The sequence below is a fragment of the Rhinoderma darwinii genome, chromosome 1, assembly GCF_050947455.1.
Source record: "Rhinoderma darwinii isolate aRhiDar2 chromosome 1, aRhiDar2.hap1, whole genome shotgun sequence".
NCBI lineage: Eukaryota > Metazoa > Chordata > Amphibia > Anura > Rhinodermatidae > Rhinoderma > Rhinoderma darwinii.
The window spans coordinates 606584921-606598051 of NC_134687.1; the positions used below are offsets into that span (position 1 = coordinate 606584921).

At 49.5% G+C, this 13131-nt stretch overlaps 1 protein-coding gene across 2 annotated transcripts in view; it reads left to right on the forward strand.

Moving 5' to 3' along the window:
* The window catches only part of MAPK4 (mitogen-activated protein kinase 4), a 93020-nt gene that overhangs the window by 51696 nt on the left and 28193 nt on the right, over positions 1-13131 (forward strand). Inside the window, exon 2 of one of the 2 annotated variants that reach the window (XM_075840986.1) lies at positions 8803-10148. The exons of the other annotated variant lie outside the window; for it this stretch is intronic. Within the exon in view, the coding sequence (XP_075697101.1) occupies positions 9591-10148 (558 nt within the window). The 5' untranslated portion in view covers positions 8803-9590. The remainder of the gene's footprint in view (positions 1-8802; positions 10149-13131) is intronic. 2 annotated transcript variants of the gene reach the window in all.

A 13131-nucleotide genomic window follows, 5' to 3' on the forward strand; every position in this document is an offset into this window, starting at 1 on the left:
CCAACCAAAGTGCACAGAAACAATAACAATAAAACAAATAAGCAACTAACACCCCAAACAACAAAACACCTTTTTTTTTTTTTTTTACAATTTTTAATTTTTTTTTTTTTATATATATTTTTTTTTATTTATTTATTTATTTATTTATTTTTTCCCTTCACCATAATAAATGTCACACACACATATCCTATCTTTCCCTATCCTTACATATCCTAACCTTCACCACCCCCAGCCGGCATCTCGCCTCATGTCCTCTCATGTCCGCGTAGTCCAGATGCTGGCCCCTACTACCACACCCAATACCCCAGCCCAGCCCCCCGCCCCATGTCCTCCCATGTCCGCATAGTCCAGGGCTGGGCTAGGCACACCCCCACCACAACCCCAACCCTCCTCCCAACCTAACTATTACCCCCCTAAAAAATGACCCTAGTCTAACAATATACAAAAGGATATACAATATATTCAATATATACACAACTAATCTTACAAAAACCATACAAATACAAAACCAAAACATTCCCGAAAGCACCAAGTTCGGTCACTTGTAAACCCTTTTTCTGCCTTTATCAAAAACAAAACAAAACACTTCTTGTGCTTACCCAGCCCATCACCAGAGAGAGAGAAGGGAAAGGCCCCCCAGCACCCCCCAGAGGCCAAACTCCACGTCCACCGCCTCACCCATCCCTATCACTTGCCTTATCTCCTTACCCTATTACTAGCCCTTCTACTGACCCTACTAAAAACTGACCCTATGCTGACCCTCACCTTTCCCTATTCCTAGCCCTATCGCTAATATTCTTTTGGTGCCTCAGTGGAACGCAGACCCCCACCTCCAGTTGAGCACCGGCGAAAACCCTCCCCTCCCCCTCATGGAGGCCGACACATTAAGGTACCCGAAAGGAAAAGCCCCTCCAAAGGCGAGAGGCTTTGGATGCCCCCAATCTGTCAACCTCCAAAGAATGCACCTTCACCAGGTCACCCATGATATTGCTAACAACCTCATCGACTAGGAGGATTTTCTTCTGAGTAGAGACTAGGCTTCGTGTATTCCATGTAAAGTGCCTAACCACTATACTGACTAGAAACAAGGTGCAGTGGTCCCTACCACCAAGGTCTCCGAACACTCCATAGGCCCACCCAGCATAGGAGAGGCTGGTTAGGCCTGGCCAACCAATGGAGGCTCCCACCCTTTTGTATACCTCTGTATTGAAGGGGCAATGAAGCAGGAAATGCTCCATGCTTTCCAGCACGCCACCACACTCCTCCCGGGGACAACCCCTATCATCAGAGTTTCTGTACTTCAAGTTGCCTCTTACATACAGTCTCCCATGGAAGCAACGCCAAGCCAGATCCCAAAACTTCTGGGGAATCCTCGCTGAATTTAAAAGTTTTAATCCCACCCCGAGGTCACTACTTGGGCAGTCTTTGAGCGCCAGGGGCTTCTGAAAGTGGGTCATCAGGACCGTACTGTCAAGAAATTTTCTCGACATGGTCCTGATCTCCCGCACTCCCAGACCCCACCGGCGAACAATCTTCAGCACCAGGGTGGCATAAGCCGGGAGATGTCCGTGAGGCGTACGCAGGTCTTTCACTTGCCCTCCTCTCTCCCATTCCTGGAAGAAAGGCAGAAACCACCCCCTGCAGGAGGATATCCACCAAGGAGCCCTCTCTTGCCAGAGGTTTGCCAGGTTGATCTTAACAAAGGTGTTTACTAGAAACACCACCGGGTTAACCATATCTAACCCGCCTAGTCTCCTTGGTAGGTAAGTAACCTCCCTCTTGATTAGGTTAAGCCTGTTCCCCCATAACAGCTGGAAGAACAGGCAATAGACCCGAGTCCAGAGAGGTTCTGGCAAAATGCACACACTGCCTAGGTAGAGCAACATGGGCAACAGGTAGGCCTTGGCCAGGTGAACTCTTTCCCTCAGGGTTAAGGACCAACCCTTCCATTGGCCGACCTTCTGGGCAACTAGATTCAGCCTACCCTCCCAGTTTTTCTTGGGATAATCACCCGGGCCAAATTCGACTCCTAAGATCTTAGCAGACCCCTGAGGCTCTGGAAGGGTGTCCGGGAGATCAAAACCAGGATCTCCGCCTCCCAGCCAGAGACTCTCGCACTTATCCCGGTTGATCTTGGACCCAGATGCCAACGAGTAACGTTCCACTTCCGACATCACCCAATCCGCCTCCCCTCTCGAGGAGACGAAAATAGAGACGTCGTCTGCGTACGCAACCACCCTCTGAGTGGCTTCCGGCCCCTCCAGGCCGGCCCCGACCCCCGCCAATGGCCCACGATCGATCCTTTTAAGAAAAGGATCAATTGCAAACACATATAGCAAAGGGCTCAAGGGACAACCCTGGCGGACACCAGACCCAACCTCAAAGGGGGTTCCAACCCAACCGTTCACCAGCGCAAAAGTCTCAGCCCCAGTATATAAGGTCTGAAGCCAATTGACAAACCCCCCCGGTAGGCCGTACCTCAGAAGGACCGACCAGAGGTACTCGTGGTCCACCCGGTCAAAAGCCTTGGCCTGGTCCAAGGACAGGATGTACCCCTTCCATCGACCAGCACTTCCCTGCTCCACTGCCTCTCTGACACTGAGAACAGCACTAATCGTGCTGCGGCCTGGAACAGAGCAGTGCTGGACCGGCGAAAGGAGCCGGGGTGCAAACTTCACCAGCCGATTAAACAGCACCTTTGCGAGAACCTTTCTGTCCGTATTGAGAAGCGCTATGGGACGCCAATTCTCAATACGGGTCGAGTCCTTACCCTTCGATAAAATAATCAAGGCCGACCTCCTCATTGACTTTGGCAAAATACCCGAGGAAAGGCACTCATTAAAAACCGCGGTCAAGAGAGGAACAAGGGTTCCTTTAAAGGTCTTATAAAACTCGGATGTTAAGCCATCCGGACCTGGCGATTTTTTAACGGCAAGCCCGTCAATCGCCAGTCCCACTTCCTCTTCCTTGATCGATTCTATCAAAACACCAAGAGCGGGGTCTACCCCTGGTTCGGGAATGGTTTCGGCCAGGAAAGCCGACATCTCATCTCTGTTTAGATCCTGCTTTCTCAAGAGGTGTGAGTAGAAGGATCTGACAACCTCCAGGATCCCTGACTTGGATCTCTTCAGGGAGCCTGTACTATCAGCCAGTCCTGTAATGATCTTACGATTCACTGACATTTTACAGTTCCTGTAGGGGTCGGGCGAGCGGTACCTCCCGAAATCCCTCTCAAGAACCAAAGATGCGTCCCTATCATACTGACACCTCTTAAGCAAAGCTTTCACCCCGGAGATTTCCTCACGGCTACCTCCGGTGGAGACTAGATGCTCGAGTTTCCTCCTCAGTTCCTGATATAGGCGGTACCTATTCAGGGACCTGAGGCACGAGAGCTGGCGGAAAAACTCTGCTACCCGTTTTTTGAACATCTCCCACCACTCTGACTTAGCACCACTAAGATCCAACAAAGGTACCTGGCTTTGAAGAAAATCCTCAAAGGCCTGTCTTATCTCCGTTTCTTCCAAGAGAGTTGAATTCATTCTCCATACACCTCTTCCCATCTGGAGGGACTCTGCAATATTCAAAGAGAAAATAATTAGACAGTGGTCGGAGAACTCCACCTCAACAACGGACACTGCTGAAGAGATGGCTTCCTCCTTAAAAAAAAACCTGTCTATCCTAGACCTACAATTACCTCTATGATAGGTGAACCCCGAGTGACCTGGGGTATGCCTGATGTGGATATCCACCAGGCGAGCATCGCTAACTATGCTATTTAATGTCACACTATCATAAGCCAACCTATCTCTGGAACCTCCTCTGTCTTGGAGTCTAACGACAGTATTAAAATCTCCTCCAAAGATGACTTGTCGGCTCGTAAAAAGGAAAGGTTTAATTCTCATGAAGATGCTTTTTCTGTCCCACTCAGTCTGGGGACCATAGATATTAATTAGTCGTAGTTCTTGCCCCCTAATGAGAACATCTAGGATCAAGCACCTCCCCATTTCTAACTCAATCATCCGTCGGCATGTTACCGGTGCGGTGAAAAGGACCGCCACACCGCTATACGGCTCAGCCGCAAGAGACCAGTAGGAGGGCCCGCGTCGCCACTCCCTCCTAGCTTTTACGACGTCTGCCAAAAGTGACAGCCTGGTCTCCTGCAAAAACAAAATGTCGGCTTCAACTCGGCCAAGAAAATCAAAGGCTGCAAATCTAGCCATATCAGACTTAATGCTGGCAACGTTAATCGATGCCAGCGTCAACGGTGCGGGTGCCGCCATCTAAGATGATTGAGTTAGACGGCTTTCCTCTTTCCACTCTGTGCTTCCTTATCTGAGGAAGACCCCTCGGAATTCCTCCCCTTTGCCCTTTTTTTGGAAACCGAAGAGTCCATTTCTTCCAAATTTTTCCCCTTCCCTTCTTTATCCTCCGACTCCAGGGCAACCTCCGCCCCCGAAACCAGTGCACCTCGCAAGGGAGGAGGTTCAGCGTCCCCGGAGACCCCTACCTCGCCCTCCTCCTTGCCTTGAGGAGCTGGAATATCCATGAGGGCTTGGTAGCGGTTGGGGGAGAGACCCAGGGGGGTGCAGGTCCTGCCTTCCCTGGTCAGGGTAGAGCCAGATGTTCTTGGCGCTTTGACGTTCTTTCCCTGTGTCCCTTTTTCTTTAGGCTGAACCCTCTCCTCCTCACCAACGCTTTCATAATGGGAGGACTGAGAGTCTTCAGCCACCTGCTCTCTCTGGATCCTCCTGATCTCCTCATTCAAATCGGCCTCCTCAAGGGCATCTGTTTCTGGGCCAGGGTCCAGGTCAGGGCCAGAGATCACCCCAGTTGCCTGGGCCTCTCTCTGCTCCCTTTCCTTTCGCCTTTTCTCCTGCCTTCGTTGATAGGAAGGGGGGGCTCTCTTAGCGTTCTTCACCTGCCCTTGGGCTCCGCCATCGCCACATGCCTCCTCACCTGCAGAAGCCACCCCACTTTCCTCTTCCACAGGTTTAGAGACAGTGTTGACCACGGAGCGTGGACACCGACTGAATGGGTGACCTAAGTCACCACACAGGTGGCACCTAATCTGGCCACACGTTGCGGCTAGATGGCCTACCCCTCCGCAATGAGCGCACTTCTGCACAGTGCAGCTGGCGCTCAGGTGTGAAGGGTCGCCACACCGGTGACACAGCTTCGGTTGCCCCTGGTAGAAGACCAAGATTCGATCCCTCCCGAGAAAAGCGGAGGATGGAATGTGGGACACAGTTTGCCCCAGACGTTTAAGTTTGACCATAAACGTCCAGGCCCCTGACCAGATGCCAAACTCGTCCAAGTTCTTCCTTGGCATCTCCGCCACCTCGCCATATCTGCTCAACCAGGTCATGATATCAACGCAAGAAAGTGACTCGTTACGGGTGAGAACGGTCACTTTGTTGAGACCACTCTGGCGGGAGATCGCTTGTACAGCAAAATCCCGCCAGCCGGGCTCGCTCTTCACCAGCTCATAATTCCCCCAGAAGACCTCAAGGCCCCCCGGGTGAACAAAGCTGATGTCGAACTCGGCCGTACCATAAGGATGTATCAAGGCAAAGATGTCACTCGCCTTGAAGCCCATCTCCAGCAGCAGCTCCACCACCCTCTTTCTAGGAGGGCACGCATCATTGCCCCGCCACCGGAGACGGACCACATTCCTCCTGGCAGCGGCCGGCCCGGTTGTTGGGAGCGACCACTGATCTCCCCTTCTCTCTCGGAAGGCATCCAGACCGTACCTCTCTATCCAAAAGGATAGGTCCCGCTGCACACCCCCTACTGTTAGGGTCTGCTTCCCCTCCCTTAAGGCCTCCAGGAGACGCTGTTGCAAGTTACCGTCCCTGGGGCCAGAGGAGAAAGAAGGGTGAGCCGGTGGTCCCCCCCTCACTACCCCAGCATAAGATCTGCTGGGAGTAGTAGTGGAGGGAGCACCCGGCCCCTCTGCACCCTTGGTTGGCACATTATCTAAAGAATTTGACACATTTTTATTACCCACGCTATTACCTATCACATTTCTAAACAAACTCTCATACATCATTTCTTTGGCCAGGTCAGGATCAACATTTTTCTTTTTTTCAATTGCTTTTGCCCCCCCTCCTCCACTTCCCACCTCCGCATCATTGGGTGCTTTTGTGGAGAGACCGCCAGATGTTATAAGCGGTACCTCCACGCTACCCTCCGCTTCATTAGTGTCCATGGCAACCAGGGGAGGGGAGACATTTACTCCGACACTGCGTTGCGGCAGTGCCAGCATCGGGTTATTAATTTCAACATATCGGACGCCGCTGCCGGGCTGGTCTGCGGCGTCCAAACCACTCCCCTTTCTCAGGGAGGGGCTTCCCACTGGCTCATCGTTGTCAGCATCGCCTCTGTCCGGGGCTGTAGCTGACTTTCCGCCTTCTTTGTCAGCCGACTCAGATGTTACAGAGCCGGCTGACATCCAGTCAGCTACATCACGGGAACGTGCTGCTGACTTCTGGTCCGCCCCGTTCACCGGCCCTTGATTCACGCTACTGGCCGGCTTCAGGGACTCGCCTTCTGTCAGCCTCGGGACCACTCCCCCTGACACGATGACACCAGTACCGCCCCCTTTGCAGAGAACGGCGTCTGGCGCCATTTTGCCCGGCCCCACGATTTTCTTCCCGTTTACCCGTTCCAGCCCCACTGCAGAAGCTGGAACTGGGGGACTTGCGGGACCTGCACCCCGAACCGAGACATCCTCTGGCCTGGAGTGCAGGGGAGACCCCAATTTAAATACGAGTCTCACCTGGGGCCTCTTCTCCTTCTCCTTCTTCTTCTTCTTTTTCTTTTTCTTTTTTCTCCCCTCATCCTCGGCTGGCAGCTCTGAGCCAAAGCAGAATCCCTCCATGGGTATTGGGGATTCCAGCTCCTGGATCTGCGTTAGTACACCCGGGGGACGCTCGTCCTCGGACTCAGAGCTGCTCCCAGACGACGAAGGCAGCCGCACATTGCTGGGCGACGCCATCCTCCTCACTCCTCCATCCTCCTCCTCGCTGCCAGTCTCCCCAGTCTCCCTCGGGACCTCCGAATCGCTATCCTCCTTCCGAGGGGACCCGGTGGAAACCGACACAGATGGTCTTAAACTTTTGTCCTCTTCTGCCACACATGTCTTCACGCTGGGGGACGACATCTCTCCAAAACGATCATCGTTCTGGAGCTTCTCCGAGAAGACGCCTCCCCCAGCGACAATCTCCTGGCGCCTTTCCTTCATCTCCTCTATGTCCTGCAACAAAGAGCGCACTTGCAGCGCGTACCGGGCCCTCTTTGCCCCGGAGGACTTGGCCGCCCTGCTTCGGGCCATTGTCAGCTCACCCCGGAGGAGCTGCAGGGACTTACCCAGGTCACGGTACTCCTGGACGTGGGCCGCCAGGCGGGAGCTAAACACCGTGACATCCTCTCCCGGCCTCAGCGATCCCCATCCCAGGGTGTCCCCGCAGCACTGTTGTTCCGGCCCCGATGGTGCTGGGCCCTCTCCAGGGAAAACCGACGCCATCTCCGATCCTCTCCTCGCGGCACCTTTTGGAGCCTCAGCCTTTGGGGGAGCTGGGACAACATTGCTGCTGCCCCTGGATGCTTTCTTCTCCCCTGAGGCTGACTGTTTCTTAGCAGCCTGCTGGCTGGTCCCTCCACCCTCCACCAGCCTGCTCCTGAGGGTGAAGGACCGAGGCTCCATCCTAGGATGGAGCCCCCTTCAGGGCCCTCTCCAAGCCCAGGTACGATGTTACAAACCTGGGCTGCTGGTATAGGAGAGTCCCTGGTCTGGGCCTGGTAGCTGGAGGCTGGATGCTGGAGCCTGGAAGCTGGTAGCTGCAGCCTGGAAGCTGGGTGCTGGAGCCTTGAAGCTGTAGCCTGGAAGCTGTCAGCTGGAGTCTGGAGCCTGGAAGCTGGAAGCCAGGGGCTGGAAGCTGAATGCTGTTAGCTGGAGCCTGGAGTCCCTGGAGCTGCTCCACAAGCGACCACACCCAAGCACACACAAACACACACTGCAGTCCTCAGTGGTGCTGGATTTTGCACCTGTGGCAATGGGACTGAATGAAACACCTAAATTCAATGATTAAGAGGTGTGTCCCAATACTTTTGGCCATAAAGTATACCTTGGTAACCTAGGTTAATAAATCTACTAATGCCAATTTCCCTGGTGATGTAGGGTAGTAGGAAGGTTACTATCAACTTCCCTGGTAATATCTGCCAACAGTTATTATAACCATGATCAGGTAGAGATGGTAGCTTCAGGTCTGCCTAGAGCACCAAGTGGATGCAATCATATAATGTGGGTGTGAGGGGGCATAGGGCAACTACTCTTCTCAATCCAGTCCAGAAGTCAGATCCTGTGTGGTATAATTCCAGGCAAGCAAAAAAAATCAATGTGACTCTCCCTTCCTACAAAGCGCACCCACAGTGCAGGTTTTAGATGACCACTGATGGATGGTCTACGTTCTGTCTTTTACCCGCAGGGACCAGCCCTGTCGTTGCCTCTGCCCATGGCAGGACACGTGTTAATGCCTTTTGCCCTCCAGTTAAGTGTTCATGATTGTTTCAAAGCATGTAATATAATGACGACTTTTCTGAATGACAACGCTACTTGTAAACCTAGATAACCTATAGGATTGTTCTGCTAGAAAAATGCAGGTGAGCAGGGCTAATGAATTACCAAAGGTCAGGCTCCGACACTGCGGTAAATTTCACGTCAACCTTCGCACAGTAAGAATTAACATAAGCAACTACCATTTATTGTCTTATCAATTCAATCAATCTTGTTCTTGCTTTCAGAGAGAATGATAAAGAGACAACTCAAGGCTGGCTGCAGATCACAATGTAGGTCTCTCGCAGAATTGGAGTCTTCTACAAAGATCAAGGATCACTTGCTAGAACAGTACAAGACAAGAGCTGAGCAATGACGGTGGCATCAGAAAAGTGTACGGCTCCGCTGCTGTGACGGGAAGCAGGCTTGGGTTGCACGCTGCTCACTTGTGTTCTCCGGCTTCAGGACGGATTGCATCACCGAGAGGGAGATTAAGAGAAGGAGAATAAGCTCATTCATTAATTATCACCGGGCTGACAAGCATGGGAATAACGGGAATGTTTTCTGGCAAGCGGTGATGCTACAGGTCTGTAGACATTCAACGGAAGCTTAGAAACTAAGAGTGGTTGGAGCCAGTGTCTTGAAAGATTGCACCACACAATATTACGTCACGGCCTTGGTTGTCAACGAGATGAGTATAAAACCAGCAATCTACTCCTTTGTGAAGCCAGTACATGGCAGGGAAAGGCTGAGATACTCTTTAGCGGGATAACATAGTTATGTTTGGATGGAAAGAGCCTTAACTGGAGATACAAGAACTATTGAAACCTTAGTATAAATTTTAGCTTCATCAATGAAATTTCTCAATTAGTAATTTTTGTAATTTTTTTTTTTTGTATATTTTCTTATTGAAGTCCTTAAGGAATATCCTATTATTGTCCGGTCAACTGGTTTGACAGAAAGTAGCTTTTCGACCTGTGCTTGGCCTATATTTTGAAAAAACTCTACCCATAATTTGAAAAACATTGGCGTTGTCATGGCAGAAAAGTGTGATTTTATTGCTAACGTGTACGGCTATGATTTGGGTAGTCACTTTGTAGATTTTAAGCCATTGGGTTTTGGGGCCAATGGTCTTGTTCTTTCTGCAACCGACAGCAAAAATTCTCGAAAAGTGGCTGTGAAAAAGATTACTATTAGTGACTGTCGGAGTATGAAGCATGCCTTGCGGGAGATTAAGATCATCCGACGTCTAAACCATGACAACATTGTGAAAGTTCACGCTGTGTTAGGACCCAGGGGGGCTGACCTTCAAGGAGACCTTCAAGGAGACATTTTCAGATACAATGTGGTTTACATCATTCAGGAACACATGGAGACAGATCTTTCTCGGCTGTTGGAACAAGGGCCACTTAGTGAGGACCATGCCAAGCTTTTTATTTACCAGCTTCTACGGGGTTTGAAATACATCCATTCAGCCAACGTTCTCCACCGGGATCTAAAACCAGCCAATATCTTGATCAGTACGGAAGACCTCGTACTTAAAATCGGAGACTTTGGGTTGGCTCGTATTGTGGACCAGCATTACTCACATAAGGTATCTTTCTTGAATTTTATTTATGTTATTAACGATTGCTTACTAGGTGCCATGAAGATAGGGAGATCTATTGAAACCACATAGATTGGTGGACAATCCAAATCCTCGAATCGCAAAAAGTTTTGTAAAACTATTATATACTAGATATTATATAGATAATAATTTATTAGATATCAGACATTATATTGTGAGATTTTGAAGAGATAAGATAAAGACTTTATTGATCCCAAGAGGGAAATTAATAATAGTCACACAGTATGCTCCATAAAAAACAGCAACATCACATATACCGGTCATTCCTAACACACAATTAATATATGTACTTTCAGTAAAATTAGGGCTCGTCCACACGCTGCGGAATTGCCATGTTTTTTCCAGATGGAATTTCGGACGGAATATACGCAGCACAATACAATAGCAGCATAGTGGGTGAGATCTAACAAATCTCATCCACACTGTGTAAAAATTCCAAGCAGAAATTGACCCGCGTATTTTTCGCACCACAGCATGTCCATTCTTGCGGCAGAAAGTGAATTGAATTGCTGCATTTTTCAGTGGAGATGTCTCCATCTCCTAACATTGGGAGAAACGCAGCAATTTACGCACCATTTTCTGATGTAAAAACCGCAGGAAATGCTGGTTTACTGCCGCAGCGGGATGTCTGCGTTTTTCAACGGAATTGCTGCAGAAATTTTCTGCAGCAATTCTGTTGTGTGTGTACCTAATGGTACCAATAATAGAAAAATATGAATATAACCATACAATAAAAAATTATTAAAATAATTTAGATCCTGACCCTATAAAAGTGGAAGAGTATTCCACTAAGGCTTCATTCAGATGAACGGGAATTACATCCGTGCAACGCGCGTGATTTTCACGCGCGTCGCACGGACCTATATTAGTCTATGGGGCCGTGCGGACATCTGCGTGATTTTTACTCAACGTGAGTCCGCTCAAAAAAAGTCACGACATGTCCGTTCTTTGGGCGTTTTTCGCGCATCATGCACCCATTGAAGTCAATGGGTGCGTGAAAACCATGCATGTCACACGGAAGCACTTCCTTGCGAACTGCGTGATTCGCGCAACAGCTGTCAAAAGGATGAATGTAAACAGAAAAGCACCACGTGCTTTTCTGTTTACAAACATCCAAATGGAGTGTCATAATGATGGCGGCTGCGTGAAAACCACGCAGCCGCGCATCATATGCTGATGCCCCACGGAGCTGTTAAGTGGTTTTTGCGCACGCAAAACGCTGCGTTTTTGTGTGCGCAAAAACTCCACGCTCGTGTGAACCCAGCCTAAGAAGGATCTGCTGACAAAATATATAAGATCAGATTAGTTGGGGTCCAGGAACTTGGACACCTGTCGAAGTCTTAAACAATCGGGTCATAGGGTTCGGAGAAAAAGGAGAGCACTCATAGGTTGCGTTAACTTCTAGTTCAGTGAGTATCTGGCTGCACATGTGTGGAATACCTGTTGAATACAGTAGAATATAGGAATATCTTTATGGCTGCCCCAAATCATCTATGACATCAAAGCAATTAAATCCACTTTTTGTTTTTTACTTTTATATATCAGATCTGTATCCTTGAAATATATTTTATAAACAGCAGGATAGGAGATTGTCACCTACGTAGTTTGCTAAAGAATCGTTAACTCCAAGGTTACTAAATATTACAACTTCTTTTAAGATGAAATGCTGAAAAGCGAAGTTTTGAGAGATGTTTAGGACTATAAAACCCCAGCAATGTAACGACATGCTGGTGGTTCAGTACCTTAAAATCTAGTGATAGGTTCCCTTTAAACCCAGATTGCTAATTACTACTTTCCCGTACCCTGGAAGATGCCAGAGCGGTAAAACCTAGGGTTGGGCGAGAGACTTAGGTGTCACGTGCCATACATTTGTGATCAGCTTTTTATATCGACTTGTGACTGGGCCACACAGAAGTGTAGCTAGGGTAGGACTGGTAGGGCATTTGCCCCAATTACTCTGTCTTGGCCAGGGTATTAAAGGGGTTGTCTGGGCATGGAGCATTTTTTTTACAAGATAGGTCATCAGTATATGATCAGTGGGGTCCTACAACCGGACAGCGCACCGATCAGCTGTTCCGGCTGCCTCCGGGCACCAGATGCTATGCAATGGTCCGTGCCGGATGTAGAAGACTCCGACCACTGTATAGTGGCCGTTCTACAGCACTGCTGCTATTCAAGTGAATAGTTGCAGTTCTGCAGCGTGGCTGCTATGCAGAGTACAGAGCCATCTGCTTTCGGCAACGACCACTGCATAACATCTGGTTCCCGGAGGCAGTCGGAATAGCTCATCGGTCCGGTGTCTGGGTGTCGGACCCCCACCGATCATATGCTAATGACCTATCCTGTGGACAGGTCATCAGTATGAAAAACCGCCCCATGCCCAGATGGGATACAGGGCTAGGGCAGCAAACTCATGCCCCTGGTGAACAAAGCTTAGCTACACCTCTGGGGCTACATACAGCAACTTAGAGATAAAAAAAAATCTGCTTTTTGACTAAAGCTGGCCATACACATGAGGTAGCGGACAGCCAAATGCTCGTTCAGCTGACAGCAATTTCATCCTACTCCACCAAAAACATGTACAGTATTCTTGGTCAGCGTATTTTTATTTCAATGGGGGGGACGATGACCAAGCTGATGTCCGGCTCTTCTGGCAGCAGCTAATTTCCAGTGGTAACTACGATTCGGGAATGTTGAAATCCAACATGCCCTATCCCTATTTCTCCTGACATCTACTGTGAAGAAGAATCGGGAGGCCCCCATACGCATAAGGCAGTCCGATCCCGAAATCCTATGTGTATGGCACTTTAGTGATCAGTGGTGGTCCCATCCCAAAGACTCCTATTTAAGACATTTTTTTAGATGTTTAGAGGTGAACCGTCACTTTAACATAGATTTCCTTCGTAAGCTGTTGATATTGCACAGAATGCAATGTACTCCTCTAATCCAC